Below are 24,815 nucleotides of genomic sequence, written 5' to 3' on the forward strand. Positions count from 1 at the left end.
TTTTGTAGAAAGTTTTCCCCCCTCTATCAAACAAGGAGTGTGCAACTAGCTTAATATAGGAAGTGTTAGTTTATTAAAATAGGAATAACACTTGCGCAGAGAGAAAAAACTTACTTATTGGGATGGGGAAAAAACTCGTTGGGAGCTATCGGTTGTTAAGCAACTTTTGGTGATATGCTAGAGTGAGCTAACTTCCAATACAAACAATTATTTAAGAATTTAAAAGTTACATGGAATCTGTTACAGTTGCTCTTACCGAGCTTAATTTTTCATGGTTTGAAAATCTAGTTTATGAAGGTGGTATCTTGTTTATTTTAGATAAACAACACAAGTTTAATTTTGTCATCATTGTCTAGAGGTATATATAAATGATCTCGAGGATTAGTTAAGGCCTCTTTGATTCATACACATCAATAGAATTTAGTTCTTTTTCCTAAGGAATTGAGATACATGTCATCTCATTTCCATTAATTTTCCTGTTCCTAATATTCCTATCCTATGAGTGCAAAGGAATTCTTAGAGGAAACTTATATAGGATTTGATCCTCTGAATCAAGCAACTAATGTAAAAAAATCCTAATCTATACCTATACTAATCTTGACTTCCCGTAAATTCTCACGTTAATCAGATTTTACGAGCCGTTCATCTGGTGGGACCGAATTATTACGGTGTAGATTAATCGACATATATCTCAACTTTGACAGTTTGAAAAAAAAATTCAGTTTTTTTTGTGCGAATAAGAAAATTTGTTATTTTAACAAAACAAACCGTGAAAATGAACAATATCCTTACACGGCCGTAAAAGATAGAATTTAGCGACTCCAAAATAAAAAAAATAGAAGCTAGCCAATCGGCCAAAAGAAAAATTGCTAGAGAACAATCCTTTCACGGATGGAGGAAATAAAACTCTTAATAAGCCTAAAGAGATAAGGCCCACAATGCTACTCCACGGTCTTCTTTCTCTTCCCTAGAAAAAACAACCTGAAGTATTCCTACGCCATTGACTCTCCGTCTCTGTTCCTTCTTCAAAACAAATCTGTCCCAATCAAACCTGCAAACAAATTCACCCCGTCTCTGTTTTCCTTTCCTTTCCCCAGCACCACCCCAGCCTATCCACCACCCCGTCCCAGGCATATAAAACCTAATCATCAGCTTCGTTCCTTTGCGGGCGGGTAGTAACATATCTTCTATGGAGAATCTTTCCATGCTATTGCTGGCATGACCTTGCGAAGCGTGAAGCATCTGTCCATGTTGCATCATCGTTGCGTCGCACCCGATTTATGACCTGAGTTCTTTCTATCTTCAAGGCCACCTGCTGTGCGTGATGGCAACATGGCAGCACCTCGCGCAGGATCTGTACAACAAGATCTGGACCATGGCGACTTTGTGGGACAGATCCTAGCCTCTCCTGCCCCTCTGCTGCCATCGCGTCATCGATCGAGGAGTCGTTGTCCCCACTGCGTAGGAGGTCGAGATGTTGTTGACATGGTTTCTTGCATGGTGGTTACCGACCAGTTGCTTGACGCTCAAAGGCTCGAAGGCAAGGGGCGACTGTTGGTGCTACACCACGACACCTGAGGCGTGAGGCAAGATGCAAGACTTCATGCATATACACATCACAAAGTCCAGAGCTAGATACTACCACACTGTTAGGTATGTATATTTCTTTCCATAGACCCTTCGATTTCTTCTGATGGCTCTGAGATCTATGACTTTTATTCATCTTTTCCTTATTGTGCAACCCCGCAGGAGACATTATTTATAAAAGTGGTGTGTCCTGTATATACTAGAGAGAAAATTACTTATGGATGTGACTCTGCAACCACTAACAAAGTTTTAAACAAGAAATTTACAGTTCTTCCAGGACGTGGTCTTTTTCTTGCCAGCAATACATCAATGAATTTTGACACTGGCTATTCAGAACGAACAATCTAGGACAAGCAGCCGCTAAACCATTTTGTTTTCTCCAATTATACTTGGATCTGATTTCTTTTAATCACATTCTATTCCTAAATCATATTGAATATATGGCTTATCAGAACTGATGTGTGCCTAATGAATATACAAGAATGGATATATTAAAGAATATATGTTCAGAATTTCTTTGTTGGAAGCTAATTTAGGAACGAGTGACATATATGTTCAATCCATTAACAATAATATTCCTGCATGTCCAAAACGGTGTCAAATATGAATCTCTCGCCGATCTCTCTCTTATTCATCTCACAATCTCACACCGCCGCCGACTTCTTTCAAATCGTTAGGTCAATCAAGGTTGTCTTCAACACATGGATCTCTACGGGCATACTTCATGCATGATAGCATCAGGGAGGAACCAATTTACCTTAAATTATAGTTCCTTCATTGTATATATGTTCGAACTTGTGACAGCCTAGCAGCAACAGACGTGTCATATGTTGCTCCACCAAGAGTCATGGAGCTCAGCGATAATCGACGAACCTTGTTTTTGCAAGAATGCAGTAGTCTTGCCATTGATACGTCTCCAACGTATCTATAATTTATGAAGTATTCATGCCATGTTTACAATAGTTTTATATAATTTTGGTATGATTTGATTAGAACTAACCCGAACTAACGCTGTTTTCAGTAGAACTACCTTGGTGTTGTTTTTGTGCAGAAATAAAAGTTCTCGGAATGCGCTGAAAATCAACGGAGATTTTTTTTGGGAAAATATAAAAAATAATGGAACAAAAATTTACCTGAGGGGAGTCCCATGGGCTCCACGAGGGTGGGGGTGCGCCCGTGTGCCTCGTGGACTCCCTGTGGGGCCCCTTGACATGTCCTTGACGCTAACCTCTTCTATAAATATCCAAACCTCCAGAAAATAACCTAGATCGGAAGTTCCGCCGCCGCAAGCCTATGTAGCAACGAGAAATCAATCTAGGCCGTCTCTGGCACCTTGCCGGAGGGGGCCATCATCACCGGAGGCCATGGGGAAGGATCTCGGAGGGGCCATCATCGCCATGAAGGCTAAGGACCAGAGAGGGAACCTCTCCCCATCCAGGGGGGAGGCCATGGATGAGGAAGGACAAGGGGGGAACTTCTCCTCCTCTCTCTCGGTGGCGCCGGAGTGCCTTCGGGAGGGGAATCATCACCACGGTGATCGTCTTCATCAACATCACCATCATCATCACCATCCTCATCTCTTTTACGCGGTCCACTCTCCCGCACCCCGCTATAATCCCTACTTGAACATGATGCTTTATGCCACATATTATGATCCTATGATGTGTTGCCATCCTATGATGTTTTGAGTAGATATCCTTTGTCTTTGGGTTGATTGATGATCTAGATTGGTACAAATTGTATGTTTTATTTTGGTGTTGTCCTATTGTGTCCTCCGTGTCGCGCAAGCGTGAGGGATTCCCACTGTAGGGTGTTGCAATACGTTCATGGTTCGCTTATAGTGGGTTGCTTGAGTGACAAAAGCATAAACCCGAGTAAGGGGGTTGTTGCGTATGGAATAAAGGGGACTTAATGCTTTAATGCTATGGTTGGGTTTTACCTTAATGATCTTTAGTAGTTGCGGATTCTTGCTAGAGTTCCAATCATAAGTGCATATGATCCAAGAAGAGAAAGTATGTTAGCTTATGCCTCTCCCTCATATGAAATTGCAATGACGACTATCGGTCTTGTTAACGATTGCCTAGGATAATTCCGCACACGGACCCATCCAGTGGCGATTCTACTAGGGGGGCTTCATTAGGCTGAAGCCTACCCTCCAAAAATCCTATTTCAACTAAATATACTACTTGACAATTATACCGAGGTGTTTTACATCCAATAATTGCAATACATTGCTAATTAGACCTAGGAACTTGCTTTGAGCCTACCCTTCATTTCCGTGCTAGATTCGCCACTGGACCCATCATTATTCCACACTCGCTGTTTATAATACTTAAGTAATATATTCTAACTTTATGATAACAGCACCTACTTTTATATTTTAGCTCTCCGATACCATGCAAAGTTATCCTCTTCATACCCACCACATAGTTGTATTTCTCGTTTCTAGTTGTAAGTAAACGTTCGGTGTACGTAGAGTCGTATCTGTGGCAGATAGGACTTGAGAGAATATTGATCTTACATTTAGCTCCTTGTGGGTTCGACACTCCATACTTATCACTTCCACCTTTGGAAATTGCTACAATGATTCCCTGCACTAGGGGATTATTAGCCATATTCACTACAGGAATCAGCTACTTTGCCATCAGCCACAGCGGACGGCAAAGGCATGGATGGCGGACGGCAAAAGTGGACGGCAAAGTACGGGACGCCTAAGAGCTACATTGCCGTCTGCTTCGGGCGGCTGACGGCAAAGGGGCCTTTGCCATTAGCAGCGGACGGCAAAGAATGCAGACGACAATAAATGCGCTGTTACTCCGTTAGGTGGTTAACGGCAAGCCTTTGCCGTCGGCCGCTGACGGCAAACTTCGGAAGGCCTTTGCCGTCCGCCGCTGTAGGCAAAGTTTTTTTCTCTTTGCCGTCAGCCACTGTAGGCAAACTGACCAAATTGGTCATCCTCCCAGGAAGCACAGTTGCCTGCCACGTGGCCTCTTTGCCGTCCGCTGCTGATGGCAAAGAGCCCTTTGCCGTGAGTGGCAGACGGCAAAGATCCTGCATATTGGCTTTTTTTCCTGTTTTTTTTAAATCCAACAATTTTCACAGCAAATATATATGACATATATAGATATATTTCATAGGGCTATTTAACAACACATAAGTTTCATCGTACATACATATATAGTTCCATCCACTCATACATAGCAAGTTGCACACACACATAAGTTGCAACCATTAGGAAGTTGCACATACATATTACAATGCAAAGTTTCATCAAGATAGAAAGTTCCATCGTAGCAAGCTAGAAGAATACTAGAAGAGAATGAAATTAAAAACAAGCACTCCATCATAGCAAGCTAGCTTCCGAGAAGTGAATGAAATCTGCAAAATAGCAAATAAGAAAGTTAGGAAAAGGTGACTAGAAGAAGAAGACTAGAAGAAGAAGCACGCCACCGTTTGTGAGGTAACTTAGGTGAAATGGATCGTTTATGAGCTAACTTAGGTAAAATGCATCATTTTAGAGCTAATGTAGGTAAAATGGATTGTTTATGAGCTAACTAAGCTAATTATGCCGTTTTTTATATAAGTAAGGTAAGTACATGTCATTATTGAGCAAACCTAGTTAACTAAGCATATTATAACTAACTTAGGTCATTTTGGAGGAAACAAAGTTAAGTATAGATCGTTTTAGAGCTAACTTAGGTAAAATGGCTGGTTTTGGAGGTCAGTAAGCTTATTAAGTGATTTTGCAGGAAAAGAAGCTAACTCTAGGTCATTAAGGTAAGCATATTGGATGAAATAAAGCTAAGTCTAGGTCTTTATGCATTTGTTAAGCAAAAAACTAGAAAAACTTACCTTGATCATGGAGGTGTGGGAGCGGGCTGGCTCATGCCAGTAGCTGGAGAAGGATCGTGTGATGCTTGTGTGGAGTTACGCTGCGCCAAAGATCATTTCCAATGTTTCGTTAGCATGACGACACTCAAATGTTAAGACTAGCAAGTAACGTCCATTCAAATTAAACTCACCGTGGTCTCAGGAGCAATCTCTGGATCAATGTCTATGGAGCCACGGGACCTCCCGCCACTAGATATCATCACCTGCTCTGGATTGTAGGGAATCTGGCTCGGGTTAAACTCCTCCCATTTCCTCGCCTTCCCCTTGACTTGCTTGTAAGAGGCAGTGTGGGCCATGGCATACAGGTCGTACCCCTCTGGCACCTTATCCGTCTTATTGTAGCATGCCTGAAAGAGAGAAACAAAGTAAATTAGTAATTAAAGGGCTCAAGCTAGCATGATGAATGAATTGCATTAATCATGAAGCAAACCACATACCCAATTCTGCCCGAACTGATATAAGCTGGAGCTACCTTGATGGTGAGGCACACCTTCAATTTGGGCACATTTGTCCTTGGCCTCAGTCGGCTCCCCTTCCATCTTTCAACACCTGACATGACAAAGCGTAAACGAAATTAGTACAACATAAAAAAATACCGACATGAATAATAATATGTATATCACTTAAGTGTATCATCATCAAGTACAACATAAAAAAATTGAATACCTGACAGTACTAATAATCTCGATCAGTATCATCAATAAATGCATAATCATCATCATCACTATAATCAATGACGGGCTCATAGGGTTCAGTGGCATCAACATGTGGAAGGCCACCTTTACGTAATCGGTCAAGCATTGAGAGGTCGTCCGCAGCAGTAACCTCTTCTTGTTCCGGCTCTTCTTGTTCCTCCTCTGGGGTGATGTCGGATTCACTGTCGCTGTCTACTTCAATGTTTTGGGGTGAAGTATACCGGTTCTTGAAACGCTTTTTGGAAAGACGTGTCTCTTGGAAAAATTCTCCTTCATATGTGTCTGGGTTAATGTGAGGTTCATAATCCTCTTCCTTTGGGGGAGATAGTCTAGCACGTGGCGGCACTTCATAAACGACATCCCAACCTTTCAGATTTGGATTAGTTTGGCAGGCCAAGGGTAGATAGAATACTTGGGTCGCCTGTTGAGCCGTAATATAGACATCAGGAACATCTAAATGGGTGCTTTGGTTGATTTCAACTAACTCTATATGTTCATGAGTCCTTCTATTCTCCTTCGGCTGAAACCAATAACATTTTAAGACTACGACATTCGGTGGGTTTTCACCATAGAATAGAAGTTCATAAATTGCTTCAACTCTCCCATAATACTCGGTACCTCCTTCGCCGATAGCAGATACACAACAATTTGTAGACTTTCGGTCGGCCATAGATAGCTCTTTGCCATAGGTACGAAAACGATACCCGTTGATGTCGTATTTGTCAAATGAACGGACCTTATAGTCAAAACCATTAGCGACTTGTCTCAATTCGGCGTCCATAGACACTGAATTAGCCTACAAGTTTAATTTGAAGGATTGTTGCATTACGCACAAATTAGTGAATGAAATGAAATTGTCTAATAGAATTTACCGTTTGTTTGAACCAATAGATGAAACCGGGATAGCCGCCTCCTTGCTTTGCGAGAAGCTCATACTCTTCGACGGAATCCTTTTGGATCATCGCTCCATACGAGAATAGGGAGACGTATCGACTGTATGAAATATCCAGGAATAAGAGCAGTTCAAAGGAAATAGAAGTTGCGAAACAATGTACCGAGAACTTACTCGATGTACGGGAGACACATATTGCTTACGCATACTGATGATTCAAGACACATATATAACTAGCTATCAAGTTTCATCGGCACGAACACCGGAACAGAGCAAATAATTAATGGGGGAGGAGGACATGTCATTTGTGCTCACCCACGAGCGAAGGGGCAGAGGTCGTCAAACGCATGGCGAGGTCGTCGAACACCAAACCTCGCAGTGGTGAAACAACTGCACATTTAAATCAACCCGATCAACACAATTATATATGATGTTTTTCATAACAAAATCGAAAAATATATGACCTAACTAATAATTCACAAATATAAGACCCTGTCGGCCTCGGGGGGTCGGGTGTCGGGGTGTCTGGGTGTCGTGTCGGGGTCGGGGTGTGGTGTCGGGGTCGGGGTGTCGGGGTCGGGGTGTCGGGGGGGGGGGGGGGGGGGTCGGGTTGTCGGGGTCGGGGTGTCGGGGTCCGGGGGGTAAGGGGGTCGGGGTGTTTCCTTCTATCCTTCTTCTTCTTTCTTTCTCTTCTTCTTCTTCTTTCCTTTCTTCTTCTTCTTCTTCCATCTTTTTTCTACTTTTTTACTTCTTTTCGTTTCTTCTTTTCTTCTTCTTCTACTTCTTCTACTTCTTTTCTTCTTCTTCTTTTTTCATCTTTCTACTACTTCTATTTCTTCTAATTCTTTTCTAACACTAACACTAACACAATCTAGCACTAACAATTAAACAGCAAAAAAATGAAAAAACAGAAGAAAAAAAAGTAGTAGTCCCTCACCGGAGCAATGGGACGGTCGGCGGGGGGGGGGGGGGGGGCACCGGGCGGCGGGGGCGGCGCCGGGAGGCGGGCGACAGGGCGTCGGCGGGTGGGGTGGGAGGGCGAAGGGGTGGTGGGGGGCGGGGGCGGCGCCGGGCGGCAGGGGCGGCGCCGGGCGGCGGGGGACGGGGGCGGCGCCGGGCGGCGGGTGGCGGAGGGGTGGTGGGGTGACGGGGCGTCGGCGGGTGGGGTGGGGGCGGAGGGGTGGTGGCGCGACGGGCCAAGGGTGCGGGGGCGGGGGCAGCGCCGGGCGGCAGGGGCGGGCTAGGGCGGGCCGTCGGGGACGAGAGAGGAAGAGAAGGAGAGTAACGGGCGGGGGGGGGGGGGGTGGCGTCCGTTAGATACTCGGCTCTTTGTCGTCCGCCACTCTTTGCTGTCCGCCGTTATCTCTCTTTGCCGTCTGCTAGCTGACGGCAAAGAGGTGAGGTGTTAAGTTTTTTTTAAACGGGCGGGTGGGTGGGGGCCACCTCCCTCTTTGCCGTCAGCTGGCGGACGGCAACGAAATGGCGCATGGCAAAGAGCTTCTTTGTCGTCTGCCATTTCTTTGCCGTCGGCTTTTCGGTAGCGGACGGCAAAGATCTGGCAGATGGCAAAGTAGCTGATTCTAGTAGTGATTCTCATAATTGCATGCCACACTTACAAAATTATCTTCTACACACTTGCTTAGGATCAAATCAAGCATCATGTCGTGTACTGTGCAAGACAACACCTCTCCATACTCAGTTTGCAACGGCAGAATCATTCTTCTATTGACGAGCTCACTGAAATAACTCCTGCCAACATCCTCCAAATCTGGCCCATGCAAACTGCTGACAAAGCCTTCAGCCATCCATTGTTTAACTAGCTGATCTCGCCTTATGATGTGGTCCTCAGGATACAAACCAAGGTACAAAAAACATGTCCGAAGATGAAGCCGGAAGATGTGTGTAGCTAAGGTTTAATATATTTTTTATCTCTTTCAGTGAAGGATTTGGGGCAGATTGGGCACACAAAGATTTTCTTATGCTCCAGTGTTTCTTTGATCTCACTTGGGTAGCTAATAGGCTAGCTATAGTGATTATTGCAACTGGCAATCCGCCACACTTCTTGAGAATTTCAGCTGCGACATCTTTAAGATAGGGAGGACAAACAACTTCGGCCCCAAATACTCTATCCGAGAATAACATTCTTGAGTTTTGTTCATGGGTAGATATCTGGTGATACGATACGTGAGGTGCTCCCGTGATACAAGACTAGGTGGGCCGTTCGATCTGGACTGGTGGTACAGGATTGAGAGGGGTCTCTTGGCGTTGCAATGTATGCAAAAAACACCCTGGTCTATTCCGTAATTCAGCGACGAAGTGCATATCCATTCTCTGTTCGCTTCTTCCCTGATACAGTTCGCACCGCCGCCGCCGCCGCCGCCGCCTAGGGCATGTCTCCTGCCGCCGCCGCCACGAGCATGCCCCATCCACTGTTGATAGCCCAAATCCAGCACATCCTATAGAGCTCGCACGCGTGCTGATTCCTTGGCTCAGATCTGGTCGGTTTCATAGGAGCCGAGATGGACCTTCCCCTGCCGTCGCGGGATCCGGAGACCCTCGGCAAGGACGATCAGGTAAGAGACAGCGCCTCCTTCGCCGTATGCATCTGGTCCGTTTTCTCGCAAATGAATTTTTGATTTTGCTTATTATTTGACTAGCAAAAATGCCCGTGCGTTGCAACGGGTAATGAAACTATCATCATAGAATCTCACCATCCCCGTTATCCTTCCACCATTTCCCTATCATCATGCAAGACGCCCTTATGATTTCACCATCATCGTTGCATGAGCCGCCCCATATCATCGATGCACTCAGGCCACATGTGCACATCCGCGACGCTCATGCTGCCTAGCTCCTTCGCCTCATTTGTGACTATCACCACTGCCTCCACATCCTCCAGCTCGCCGTAGGCATCCTAAGTGGCGGCAGCAATTGGGTTGGCACAACCAGAACCATAGAAACTTAGTTTGGAAGGACAGAGAGCCAAGGGTTCGTAGGGTTAGGGGTGTCGATTGTGATCATCGTCGATTGATTGCAGCCATTGTTTCCTTTTTTGTGAAGAAAATGGTGATCGTTTGGTTTGAGATAAAAACCAGGTGGGGTCACCGAGGGAAAGGTGTAACATGCGAGATGAGGATGACGTATATGAATTTTAGGTATGAGCAATCGAGGCTTGCCCCAGAAACAATCCTACCATTTTTTGTACTCGCTTTGTTTACTTTTATAAGACGTTGTACACAATTCAGACATCACCTAAAACAGTTCAATGTCAAACTGCCTGAAACGTCTTATAAAAGTGAACGGAGGGAGTAATAAAAAAACAACTTTCTTTCTACGTAAATAGGAGAATCACGTCTGGATCCATCTAAAAACAGAATCACGTCGTTGAATCATTTTTTAGTATTTTTTAAATCATGTTTTAATTTTATAAAATGTTCGTGCTTAAAAAATATTCAAAATTCGAGTACAATACCTCCTATTTTTAAAAAAAACATTGTTCATATTTTACAGAAAGTCCAAATTTAAAAACTTGTTTCTTTTTAAAAAATGATCGAGTTTAAATTTTGTGTTCACAACTTTGCAAAATATTCACGTATGTGTTTGGATCAGGTGCTGCTGCTTGTATTGTTTAATAATAAATCAAGATTTGGAAGCTGACACGCGAAGTTGTCTAGTGTATTGGATAACACGTCCCAGTTACCTCCTCTACCACCCCGGTACGATTTCCTGATGTCACACTTTTCTTTCTTTTTTTATTTTTTGACAAGAGCACACTTTGGCGCTGTGGTATAGCGTCCGCCAATGGGCCGGCCCATCTCGGCTTGCTATGGCGACGTACGAATTTTTGTTACAGTTTTTGTATCGGACCGGCAGACTAAATTTTGTACCACCTCGAGTAGCCACAATTTAAAATATGAAACGACACCCAAGCGGGACGAAACCAAGAATATCACCTTGCTTTAATAGTAGGTATAGATATAGATATAGATTTTAGGACTGGATGTCCGCGCTGCGGGAGTCGGTGTCGTTCGGTCGATTCCTATCCGAGTCACTCGAGTGGGATACGATGAGGCATGCCTTGCCGGCACCGACGGCTACCATATTGCATGACCAATCGCTGCCGGCAGCTGGCCTCAATCAAGATGTACATGTCAATTTCTTGGTGCCGACCACAATGGTCGGAGCTCAATCTGCCTCCTCCAATTGTGGTGTTGCATGCATTGGCGAATCTGGAGCAGGCGTGAGTTGTAGTCCATGCTTGCCTGCTGCCCGGTCCTCAACTAATGTTGAACGAGCTGCATTGCATTTGGTTAGTTCATCCTCCAATTTCATAGTATCATGTATTGCTCGCCATAATGTAGTCCTGGAAGTCTGCTATGATGTGCCTAAAACTATGAACTGAAACTAGTTGCAACTGTATGACAACAAACGAAAGAAGCGAAAAAATTATGGAAGTACAGCTACATCTAATGTTAGTTGTGGTTATGGAAATTTCATGTCTCACCATGCAATACCAGTAGATGTTTAAGTTCAGAGCAGATATATGCATCAGTATTTTAATCTTTGCAGAATTAGAAAATTGCTTGCCATGTGGACAAAAGTTCTTGTTCAGTCACTCTGTTACAACATATTGCTAAACATGAAATCTAGCAGTGTTTAAATGTTGTCTGTGGCTTCCTCTCCTTAGCTGAATTATACACATAATCTTTCTTATAGAGTGTAATAGAATCTTTCTACATATAGTATAGTTGAAAATCACATGTACAGACTAGCACAAGTTCAGATCAAAATGTATTATTAGTCGAGTAAGTGAACATTTAGACTATTGCTAGGTACTGTCTATAGATTGAGTGATTCACTGAATTCATACCAGACGAGGCCCAAGAATGTTTGGCTAACAAAAATCCCAGTTGAATTCTATGTCAGCCTGAGACAACTGAGTACTAGAAATCTATGCAGCTGTAATAAACTAGCTTACTGACCATTTATATTCAGCTGGGATTTAACAAATGTTATGGGTAAATACGCTATTAGCACTGTTTATATTCCTAACAAATAGAACAATGACATGGAGGGTGAGTAACAAACTGTTCGTACTTAGCACACTGAACAATGACGGATACTTTCTTGGTTATCTATGTACCAATAGTGTAATACTCACATACAGGTTATTGCCATTTCGAATTTATGTCACTGCTGCACGTAGCGTCACATGCCTTTATGTCACTGTTACTGGCTGACATCCATATTTCATTTGCACCAAGTAGTCGATGATGGAGCCAATGGAGAGCATTGGTCAGAGCGTAGGATCTACTACTCCAGTTTTGCTTGAAGATGATGCCAATACCAATTTCAAGGTACATAATTTGGTCAATTAAATAATTATTCCTTGCTGTACCGTATCATTTATTTGTTAATAGCCTGATAGGGCAGGAAAAGTGCTTAGTTATAATGTATCTAAATTTATTTGTTTTTCCTTCTTTGGAAGGATGGAAATGAATTGGCTTCATGCAGTGGAGATAGTTACACTACACCAAGGAAAACAAGAAGCATGCCGATCCGCGTAAGTATTGTTTAATGTTCAATATAGAATTAGCAAGTTTTATCTTCCAAAATGATAATTGTGTTGTTTTGGTCCAGGGTTCAACATATGAGCCAGAGTGTGATGAAAGCTTGCAGCCCACAATTGGCATGGTCTTTGATAAATGGGAGCATGGTGAGATTTTCTACAAACATTATGCTCATGAGGCTGGTTTTTCGGTTCGGATATTTACACAGCATAAAGGGGATGGTGGTGTACCAGTGTGGAAGCGATTTGTTTGTGCAAGGCAAGGATGGAGGAAGGAGAAATGTGTACCGAATGATCATGTCAAGAAGTCCAATAGGAAAGTGAAGATAACTAGGTGTGGTTGTGAGGCTATGATTGGCTTAAAGAGAAGAGGTGATGGCAAGTATGTAGTCGCCCGATTCGTGCTTCAACACACACATCAGCTTGTCTCGCCGAGTAAGAAACAGTTCCTGCGATCTAATAGAGAAGTCAGTAGTGAATTGAGGAGCACATTTTTCACTTGTCGCAAAGCATTGATGGGCCCTTGCCAAACATATCGCTTATTGAGTGCACAAAAGGGCGGGCAGGCAAATATTGGATGCACGAAGCGTGATTTACAGAATTATGGTCGTGATATCGCTGAGATAATTAAAGATGCAGATGCACAAACAATCATTCATGCTATGAAGAGTAAGCAAAGTATCAATCCAACTTTCTTCTTTGATTATGAACGAGATGAAGAGGACAAGTTAACCCACATTTTTTGGGCTGATGGTACATGCAGAAAGAACTATGCACTATTTGGTGAGGTGATGTCCTTTGATTCCACATATAGTACTAATCAATACAACCTAGTTTTTTCCCCTTTCACTGGTGTGAACCATCACAAGGCATGTGTTACATTTGGTGCTGCATTTGTATGCCATGAAAAGGTTTGGTCGTACAAATGGTTATTCAAGACCTTTCTAAAGGCAATGGGAGGTGTTGCACCTAAACTTATCATTACGGATGAGGACCAAAGCATGAAAGCTGCAATCAAAGAAGTATTCCCTCAAACTGTACATAGACTTTGCATGTGGCATATTCTCTACAAAGTACAACAGTATGTCGGTCATGATTTATTCAATGATGAAGATTTCCGTAAGCAATTTAGTGCATGTGTTTGGGGTTCAGAGACTCCGGACGAATTTGAGGAAAAGTGGTCGGCAGTAATTTCACACTATGGACTAGAGAGCAATACATGGTTGACTGGCAAGTTTGGTATTCGTCAATCATGGATACCTGCATATTTCAAAGGTGTCTTCCTTAGCGGGTTATTGCGGACTACATCAAGATCTGAGAGTGAAAATGCTTTCTTTGGTCACTTTGTGAATCGTCGACTCTCTTTACTTGATTTTTGGATAAGGTTTGAAACTGCCATTGAAGAGCAGCGCCAAAAGGAATTGGAGGATGACAATAACACAATTCATACGCTTCCCGTATTAGAGACCACTTGGAGCATCGAGAGTCATGCTAGGGATGTCTATACTCATACTATTTTTCATCTATTTCAAGATGAGGTGATCGCTGCTAGGGACAGGCGTGATGTACTTTCAATAGAACAAGTTGGTGAGGTACAGACCACTCGTATCTCTTATTTAAGTGGTAAAGTTAGAAAGGTGATGTACAACACTGCGACAAAGATTGCACATTGTTCTTGTAAATTGTTTGAATCTATGGGTATACCCCGTTCGCACATCATCATTGTCCTCAAGAGAGAGAAATTCAAAGAGATCCCAAGGCATTATATTCTTGATAGGTGGACAAAAATGGTTACAAAGACGAAGGTACTTGACTCAAATGGAAACATACTTCAAGGGTCAACTAAATCACTTTCGCCCACCATTAATCAACTATACTCAGATACATACACTAAGTTCAATATGGGCATGATGGCTGCCAAAAATTCCGAGGAGAAGATGAAATATTTGCATAAGGGTACTGCTGATGTTGTTGACCATGTCTTGAATATGGGAACAGGATGCCAACAGACGAAGGTCCAAGAAATTGAGTCATTTATTGGAGTATCGTTTCCAAGTGAGATCACTATTCACCCACCATCTATAGCACACACAAAAGGAAGTGGCACAAAGAGGAAGCAGGGTTCACACCCAACAACAAGTGGAAAAAGGAAAAAAAGAGGTGAATATAACTCAATTGATTGTGAGCATGTCATGGTCTGGTAGTTCAACGAATGATTTTTTACATGGTCTTATAGGTCAAGAAGCTTTAAAATAGATCAGAGGGATAAGAAGGTGCACCAGTCTCGAAGGTTATTTGGCATTTCCGATATTTAATGTCGTATTGTTTTCTTGAAATGTTTTTAGGTCCTAGTTTTTATTTTATCATGTAGTTGTGCTTTTGTACCTTCCACTCGATGGTGTAGGAATAGGAATTCATCAAGTGATCTGTAGCAATATTGTTTCATTTAGCTATGTTAATTTGTGAACTATATCATCTTGTGAACTATATTAAGTTCATGTTAATTCCAAGACAAAGATGCCAGTGTATAAAGCTGCTCAATTTTTTTGAAGGTATATGTTGCTGTTTCCTTTGATATGAATTTTTATACACTGTTTTTGCTAGGGACATCTTAACTTTTCATGTAACCAGCTTGTACTAATTTGGACATATTTCTGAATGCAGGATAAAACCATTGCTTAACTAGGTGACTCTTTAGGGGGGGGGGGGGGAATGTTCCAATCTATGATGTGCATGCTTTCAACATTGAGAAACATGCAAAATGACCAAATGGCTAGGTCTAGCGATTCCGGAGCAGAAACAGCTTCCTTTTAGTGTTCTTGCTGTGTAATTAGGGGAATCGTCTGCGTTAGCAGTTGACAAGAGTTGTAATATATGCCTTTTAGGTTTAGGAGTAGCACCCTGTTTAACTTAGCAAATCTGAACTATAACTGTTACATATATGTGCAATTTCATGGCAAGCGTTGCACTGTGTTTTGTCAATCTGGAAGATTGTACCGCTCTGGTTTGCTTTACTGGACAACAACAAGCTTTTATATCTGAAGGCATTACTAGTATTGTGGAATCTCTTTTATTTTGCCAAGTTTTGTTTCTTATATTTGGAACCAGAACAGTTAGTTTTGCTTCCCTTTGTAATAGAACAAACTGTAGAATGTGGCAAAGGGATGTTTGTTCTACTGTGTTGGAACTTTGGAAAATTTTATGAGTGTTGCTTGCTTGTAGGAATATGTGCTGAAAGTGAATACTGTTGATTTTACGAGTACGGCGTTTTGGGTCATACGAGCATATGATCTCATTATCTAGACCATGGGACAGCTATGTGGATCGGTGCCCAGATCAATAAATGCTTTCGATATGAGCACAAGATAAGCCAGCATTGCAACCGCTTTTCTGTAGCGTACAAGTACAGCGTATCCCCGGCTAACGTGGGTTTCTGCAGATCCGTTTGTTTCAGATGGTACATGAGGTGCCTCGCACCTGGACCTTGGTACATAATTGTTTTTCACCTTCGGTTCGGTCACCACATTATTACTGCCCTCGCCTGAACGGCTTGGTCACATGTAGGAGGGATTTTTAGAAGAACAGGGCCCAGCCCCGATTCCATTGCATAGCAAAGAAATCACAGCGTACAACACTGCCAGAGTTCAAGCAGGCTCCAAATTGCAAATATTACAGAACAGGAAAAGGAAAGCAGGTAGCTACCTAGCTAAACAAAGAAAATAGCCTCGGGCTCAGAGAAACACCCGCTCAGCAGGGAACTAGCCGCCACCTCTACTGAAAAGGAAATAAAGCTCAGGTAGGAGGTATTGGAAGAACAAAGAGAAGGAAAATAGAGGAGTGGTCGCGAATCCATAGATTTCCCTGTCAGATCCAGTTTGCAGTTTGGCCTAGTATTGTTCTGTGAATTGAGAAGTTTCTCTGGTCTTCTCTACTTTTTGGTTTCCTCCGTAAACCGTATCACACTGCCAATGTTCGATGAGGTAGTGGATCCGGCGGCCATGGATCTGGAGGAAGCGGGCGAGGTTGACATCAGACGGGAAGCTTCGGACCTGGATTGGTCAGCAGCAGCGCTAGTTGTGGGAGAAAATCTCCGCGAGGAAGATGATAACAGGGGCTGTTGACTGGCAGAGTCCGGCGAGTCGGCCATTAAGCCGGATTTGCAAGCGGCTGGTTGGATTAGCATTTTGGTAAGAGTGAGAACGTGTTTACGGAATGAATATGTGTTAGACCAGTAGAGACGAGGCACAGGATGACCTGAGAAAGACCATAAAGATTCAGAATTCCACAATGAATGTAGACCAAAAACGGTCCTATATGCAGCACCGGTCTGGACCGTGCCTGAACAACTGTTGTTTCTACAATAAATGAAGATCAGACGTGGGGTACAGCATACTGTTTCAAAACCAGACCGAAATAAAATACGGATGGGAATACATGTGGGAATCCAGATCCCAAAACAGAGCAATGGAGCGGATAATATGATCATATGCACCTATGAGCCATATCAAGTTTTCGTGATTTTACTGGTTATATCTATATGTTCTGACGATCATTCTCACCTGGGGTTAGTGATTGCATTCTTTAACAACATATTTCCTAAGAAACGGTGGCTTGAAGGAGAGACATGTGACAGGAGTTTTGACCGACACATACTTCTTTTGGGGGCCAAGATGCAAATGTTACTGGGGCCATATGTAAACAGCTGAGCAAACTGATCCAGTCCATTCCTGTATATCTAACGCTCCATACAGCCTTGTATCACCGTATCACCTAATAGATGGTAGCACTAGATATTTTCCCTTTTGTTCATTGAGAGGCTTCATTGTGTAAATGCATTCATGGTCACAGCGACATGCCACACTAGCCACATCTTCCACTAGTGTGGTTACTAATACTCTGCTCCCATTACCATTATCTGGAAAAGCACAACTAATAGTATTCCATGCTGATTGATCTCACAAGTCATCAACTACAATAAGGTACCTGTTGAAATGTTTGCACATGTTATATTATTGCAGAATACGACTGTAAGTTGAAGACAGAAACAACAAAAATTAAAATGAACTAGATGCAACTAAATTTGTGGCTCATATGGCTGAATAAGCATGATCACATAATATTCAAGCCTGAATAATAATGCCTGGTCGAACAACATTCATTGTCATTTGGCCCCTTTATGCCTCTAATATCTAGCCACCTAGCATTTCTTTTCCTAAAAGACTTGTATTCAGTTCAGCCTCCCCACCCCCTTACCATTTATTACAATGAATGAAAAAATGTACAAAACTAAAACCAAATATTCTGGAGATATATTTCTGCTCTATATGATATTTTCTTTATAGTTTTGAATCTCACAAATATACAAACAGGAAAATAATCAAACTTCCCACATGTATTGGGAAAAATCATATCTGGAATATCACTGCCCAATTACTTTTTACTTCAAATTTAAGATGAGTAGCCAATGCAAGTGACTATCAGAAATTAGTAATTACCTTTTATTTGCAAAATACTGCCTTAGCTCTTCAATGATGTCGTCAAATCCGTGATCGTTAGAACACTCATTTATCCCCAATTTCAATTTTAGGCGATTGAGAAGTACTCTCATATAAGGCCTTACTGAAACTGAAATGAATGCTATACAGTCAAAATTTCCCTGATCTTGTCATACACATGTTTGGCAAGTGTAGTTTTACCCAGACCTCCGGAACGCACAACAGAAACAACCTTGAGTTTTTGATTGTACCGCAAGAGTCCTAAGCTCTTCCATCTGGTTGGAAATCTGAGGAAGCTCGCACAACCTCTTGTGAAGTTCAGCAGCCTCCCAGAAAAAGCCTACCTCCACATCGTCACCTCTAAATTGGCGGATGAAGTCATCAATGCAATTCTCCATGTCATAGGAAATCTCCCTAAGACCATCCCTCCAATTTTTTACCCCTTGAGCAAGCTCATTCATGAGCTCCGGCAGTTCCAAAGTAGCATTTATCACGCTCAACTCCTTCTCGAGGAACGATGCGTGCTTCCTCACCTCTTTGCGCTTATTGTACTCGTCACTGATGAAAGTGGTAAGCTTGCCACTGAGGGTGCTCATCACCCCAGATCGCCACACTCATGGTTAGTGCCCTCCTCTTCTTCTGTTGGCCTACTTTGCCATCCTCCCGCTCCACCTCCTGTGACGATGTTTGAAGTTGGGTTGGTGCAACATAATCATCCATCAACTTTAGTTCATCCGCCTGCTTGGAGAAGCTTATCTGCAAAAAAATAAATGAAAACAAGATTAGGAGAAATCACTAAATAGCATAGCCGCCAATGGTAAGCTTGCCATCGAGGGTGCTCATCACCACAATAGGCAAACTCATGGTGATGCCTTTCTCTTGTTCTCTTGTCTCACCTTGCCATCGTCCTTCTCCACCTCTAGTGCCGATGGTTGCAGTTGTGATGGTGTGATAGAATTATCCATCAGCTTGCCACTAGCGATCGAATTACCCATCAACTTCAGCTCATCTGCTAGCTTGGAGAAGCTTATCTGCAATAAAAATGAAAACATGTTTACGAGAAATTGCTAAATAACGCGTATTATTGTACTCGTTGCACATGAACGTGGTAAGCTTGCCATGGAGGATGCTCATCACCCTAGTCGCCACACTCATGTTTGATGCCTTCCTCTTCCTCTCCTGGCTCTATTTGCCATCGTCCTGCTCCACCTCCAACGTTGATGGTGGCAGTTTGGATGGTGTAACAGCAGAATTATCCATTAATTTCAACTCATCCGCCAGCTTGGAGCGAATGCTTGTCTGCAACAAAAATGACAAAAATGGCCATGACACATCACTAAATAATTACAGAGGTAGATACATTTACTATTGAGTGATTGTACCTGCCCTTCTGTTGAGGTACCTACATCACTTGTAACAGGCCAATTTGAAATTTCCGCGTCACCCAGTATTCTATCCCTGGGTAATAGTTTGTGCATTCTATCCCTATCTCGGCACATGCCTTTACTTGTTCCAGTGATGTGTGACTATTTGATGTCCCAAACATGTCCGTCCAGCTTTCAACTACCTGCAATTTGACAAGCATGGTTAGTTATAAAGAGGGACGACATGCATTTAGAATAGAAAAAAACACGCAGCAGCATTGATTTAGGACTAGAGACCCCTGTTTTTTGTCTAGTCGATGAGTCGTAAAAGAAAAGTCGACTCAACAACATGTCGACTAGTCGACGAGTTGCGACTAGTCGCAACTGCATGCTCGACTATTCACGAGTCGCTACCCCAGACCGACTCGTCAACTCGAAAACCTTACTAGAGACCAAATGCAAGGATACCTATTACAAACAATTTTGAATTTCTCACTTGATTAATTTTGTGTTATTAATCTTTTCATGCACATAATGCACATAATTTTGTGTTATTAATTTTTAAAATTTTGCTACAAAGACAACATTCAAATCTTGTCATATGCAAATTCTAATATTAATTAGATACACCGATTGAATATACGTTGCATTTTTTCCAACAAGAATGTAGTTTCTTCTAAACATGTTGTATACTATTTTCTGTGTTGAAACCTCACATATAATATAATTACCTCCTTAACAGTGGAACACTCTTTATGTCCCATAAGGATCTCCATTATAATAACACTCAAACCATATATGTCTGTCTTGAACGCGATTTCTCCGCTAATTAAGAATTCTGGTGCCATATATCCCCTGCACAAAATTTTGGTGTAGTTTGTTCTATTAGTGAATAAAGTGTATGCAAAAAAATTGGTAGATGACTGATAAAAATATTAAGTTCGCAAGGAGAGTTGCTAGCCTACATTGTCCCAAGCTTGTGATCAGTAATAGCCCGACTCTGGCTTCCACTTAAGCGTCGTGATAGACCAAAATCCGCAATTCTGGGCACCATGTTATCATCCAATAGTACATTCTGAGGTTTGAGGTCCATGTGAATAATACGCTGTTGGTGAAGATAGTGTACGCCCTCACAGATTCCCTTGATTATTTGGTAACGTGTGGTCCACTGAAGTCGACAAGATGCATCTGCGAAGAGTATACAATACAACAATAGTTAGTACTATGCAGTGGGATAACAAGTTCAATCACAAGGGCCTTTGTGAATGATTGCCTAATTTTCAAAGACAATATGCCAACAAGTTCGAAGGAAGTTTTCAAAACACCCATCTCATTGCCCAAACGTGGGTATGACGGTTGGAATAAAAAACTACCACTTCATTCCGAAATTCAGGTACAAAGACAGTGGGCTTGCCAAATATTTGGCTTGGAAAATTGAGATGCTCTGAATTTTCTTCTGGACACTCGATTAACCTCAATCCACAACAGAAAAAGATGTTTGTTAGTGCGCTCTTCTCTCTGAGGCAAACAGGATGAGAAATCGAAATATGCCCAAACCGAAGAGTGCATGTTCTGCAGTGGTCTAAGAACAGAGCTGAAAACTACTCCCTCCATCCCACAATATAAGAGCGTTTTTTACACTAGTGTCGTGTCAGAAACGCTCTTATATTATGGGATGGCGGTAGTACCATCTAGTGTGCAAAAAGAATTAACAAAGCTCAGAAGAGCGGCAACTAATAAATACTCTGGACTGTAGTTGGTAGATATTTACTACTACTATATAGTAGAAATGCAAGGAAAGCTATAAGGCTAGTCTGATTTTGCCGGAGGGATAGTCAGGAAGGCACCCTTTGGGCATGTACTCGAAGCAGAGCAGCCTATGCCGCACATCTGCCAATACACGCTTCCCATCGTATGGCATCCGCACTTGCTGCGTCTCAGAGCAGTACCCGAGAGATCGCACGGTATTCTTGTGCTTGACCCCAGCGAGACAGGTGACCTCGCTCACGAAATTCTTGTCCAGGATCTCGTACCTCTCGAAGAGCTGCTTCACGGCAACAGTGCCACCACTTGGAAGCACTCCCTATAGCTCGCATGAATCATCTCAGCTCTAAAAAATCTTTTGATTTTGACTGTACTATCTCGTTAATTCAGAGCGGAGGGTCTGCCTGTGTTTACCTTGTTTTTTTTTTAGAAAAGGAGGATGACCCCCGGCCTCTGCATCTGGGAGATGCATACGGCCACTTTATTGATTATTCTTGAGGATCTTACAAAGTATTACAACAATGTGCCTGAATCCACCATCTTGGCAACATATGCCGCTACTATCCAAAATGATGAAGGGGTGCTAGCTGGGCCACTACCCAAACCACTCACATAAGCCTAACATCAAAAGCCGGAAGCCGAAACACTCATTCGGAAGCCCAGCCGAGCCACATACCGGGACTGGGGCACAATCCGGTCAGACGCACTCGGGTGTCGTCGCCGCCATCTTCCACAGGTCCGTCTTCAGATCATATTGAGGCTTCTACCTTGTCTGGCCACTCTGCCATCGACGTCACCATAACGCCAGACAGCAACCTCCTCCTACGCGAGTCCATCTCCGTGCATCGGACGACGAGCCTCCACAGCGCCATGCCGCCAATATCCGCCGCCATCAATGTGTGAGATGAAGCACCGCTCCATCATCCCCCCAGCCATCACTTACTCCAAAACGATGCCCCCAGGAGGGAAAGCGATAAAACGCCATCATCGTCTGATCCGGAAGACCCAGATCTAGGGTTTCCCCTGGAGCATCCCGAGCCTGATGACGCAGACTGCAACGACGATGCCTCGGCAAGGGAACGACATCAAAGACGCCGCCATCGTCCGCCATGACCGTAGTTGGCGCGATTTTCATTGGTTGTTGCTCCACCAGACGTGCGCCGCCGACGTCGCTGGTCCCTTCAACCGGAGCAAACTCCAAAACAATGCCCTAAAGAGGGACTACGACGCAAAAGCACCGCCATCGCTTGATCCCAAGGAGATCTAGGGTTTCTCCCGGAGTTGCTCGCGCTGACAAGGACAGGACAAGGGTAGAATCCCGCGGATCTGCCCAGCTGCCGACGAGTCGCACCCACCACCGTGCCGACGGCAGACCAGCGATCAAGGCCCACGCTTGGGCACAAGATCCGGCCGCGCCGCCGCGAACCGATCCGGTCACGCCGCCGCCGTCCCTGGCGGCCGTGACACACCAGATCGCGAGGCCTCCTGCCGCGGGGAAGCGAAGTCGCCGAGGCGCCGCCACCACCCGCCATGGCGTCCGGCCCGCCGCCGCGCTCCGGCCCGGGGGCGCCGGCCCGCGCCAGCCCCACCCGAGCGAGAGGGCCCGAGTCCCAGCCGCGCCCTTGGGCGGCGGCAAGGGAGGAGGAGGAGGAGTGGGGAAGGTCCGGCCGACAGGATCTGGGGGCCTCCCGGTCGCCCACGCGGGGGGCGGCTCGGGAGGGGGAGGGGGTGCTCTGTCTCTTCCTAACCTAATAGACCGTTCCAAACCCACCCCTACCGATCTCTCGAGCGTCGGAGAAATCCTCTGTGATGGACATGGGAAGAGAGAAGGGTAGATCGACTAGATCCACGCTCTCGTCGAGCAACGCCTTCTCCAAGGCAGCAAGTTTCTCACCGTCCGCCATGTCAGTGTTGGACACGACTCCCTGATCAGAGGAAGTTAATAGGACTAGCAAATATGCCCGTGCGTTGCAACGGGAGAAAACAATCAGATTATGCAGATGTGGTAGAGATAAAAAAAAGTCTGAATCAATTGCTAGGATGAGATAAGGATTTTCAAAATTTATTTAACAAACTATGTTTGAGTGATGTCATGATGAGAATGGACTTTTAAGAAGTCATTTCAAAAACTGAAAATGTGATGGTCTCATCCTGACTTGATTTCCTAAGCGCCACAACGAAATATTTTTTGGCTGAGCAAACTACATTGATGGACCCCTCCCGGAACTAGAATGATGCATGTGTCTTGCCTTGACCTAGCATACCGGTATTTTCAGTAAAATCGGTACCAGAATAGCTGTGTATGAAGGTAAAAACTAACCCACAGAAAGTTGTGTCAATTTTTCTTTTTGGCTCATCACCATACAGAAAATGGAAACCCTTTTTTACCCGGCGCATGAGGGACTAATAAAATCATAAAACGACCTCTATAGATCCCCTAATAAAACTTCTACCTAAGCGATGGTTTGTTTTGTTCGTTAACTGCAAATCTGTTTTATTATTATTTTTTGAATATTTTCTAAAATTACATGGACATTGTTTTTAAATTCCCGGATATGTTTTGACTACACAATCATATTTTAAAATCATGAACATTTTTTGTTTCATGATTTTTTATAATATGTGAACAATTTTTCGAAATTACGAACATTTTATGATTTCCCAAATATTTTTTGTATTTACAAATATTTTATGATTTCTCGATATATTTTTCAGTACTCGCAACTTTTCAAAATTTGGATTTTTTGGAAATTTTGGATTAGTTTAAAGAAGAAAAAACAGAAACAAAAATGAGAAACGAAAAAGAAAAAAAGATAAATAAATAAAATGGGGCGGCAAGACCAACATATGGGCCAGCCACTGCGCTAGTTATACCTTCGCGAGTTATTAGTGTATCAGTTTGTACAAGAATCAAACCCCGCAGCGATTAAAAAAAAAGTGAACCATTTTGTACATTTATGGGTGGCGTGGTGGGTAATTTGGGTCAAGTTCGGGGTAATTCTAATGACGTACAACCCGAAGCACTATTTGCTTTATTATTAGGGAAAGATTAAGTGTTCTCCAAAACCATGATTAACTAAGTTGTTCATTAACAGAAAGCATCAGGGGAAAATGGGGTCAATTTTTTTGCTATCCCCTGATTATACCAATGGTACAGTATGAATCTAGCACTAACTAACAGAGGATTAGTCTCCATCACTATCATACAGCAGGAGCTCTGCATTTTCATTTCAGTAAGGGAAAAACTGTATAAGTCACCATCTTCATGTCTTACCTTTCTATTTTTCTCTGTTGAGTATGAAGTGCATCATAGGTCCTCAAACTATTTCTAAGGTGTCACGTAGGTCCTTGAACTATGAAAATCGTCATCTAGGATGCACTTCACTCTTCTCTGTTACAGAGGCGGCGCCGGCCTTCTTCCGCGTGACCAAGAGTTCACTCATTTTGCTCCGTATGTAGTCCATATTGAAATCTTTAAAAAGACTTATATTTAGGAACGGAGGGAGTACTACCATTGCTAACAAAAAATATTCCATTGAAAGCTACTCCCTCCGTTCC

At 43.2% G+C, this 24,815-nt stretch overlaps 1 protein-coding gene and 1 pseudogene across 1 annotated transcript; one reads left to right on the top strand and one right to left on the bottom strand.

Moving 5' to 3' along the window:
- Positions 1 to 2,361: 2,361 nt before the first annotated feature.
- On the bottom strand, positions 2,362 to 23,161 carry LOC123084465 (serine/threonine-protein kinase 4-like; annotated as a pseudogene).
- LOC123088459 (protein FAR1-RELATED SEQUENCE 5) lies at positions 9,502 to 15,684 on the top strand. Its single transcript, XM_044510669.1, has 7 exons — positions 9,502 to 9,638; positions 11,060 to 11,374; positions 12,333 to 12,422; positions 12,554 to 12,628; positions 12,706 to 13,707; positions 14,871 to 14,924; positions 15,299 to 15,684. Exons 1-6 carry the CDS (start codon positions 9,585 to 9,587, stop codon positions 14,883 to 14,885), a joined length of 1,551 nt encoding a protein of 516 aa, XP_044366604.1. The 5' UTR covers positions 9,502 to 9,584; the 3' UTR covers positions 14,886 to 14,924; positions 15,299 to 15,684.
- Positions 23,162 to 24,815: the final 1,654 nt, after the last annotated feature.

The sequence above is a fragment of the Triticum aestivum genome, chromosome 4A (genome assembly GCF_018294505.1).
Source record: "Triticum aestivum cultivar Chinese Spring chromosome 4A, IWGSC CS RefSeq v2.1, whole genome shotgun sequence".
Lineage (NCBI taxonomy): Eukaryota > Viridiplantae > Streptophyta > Magnoliopsida > Poales > Poaceae > Triticum > Triticum aestivum.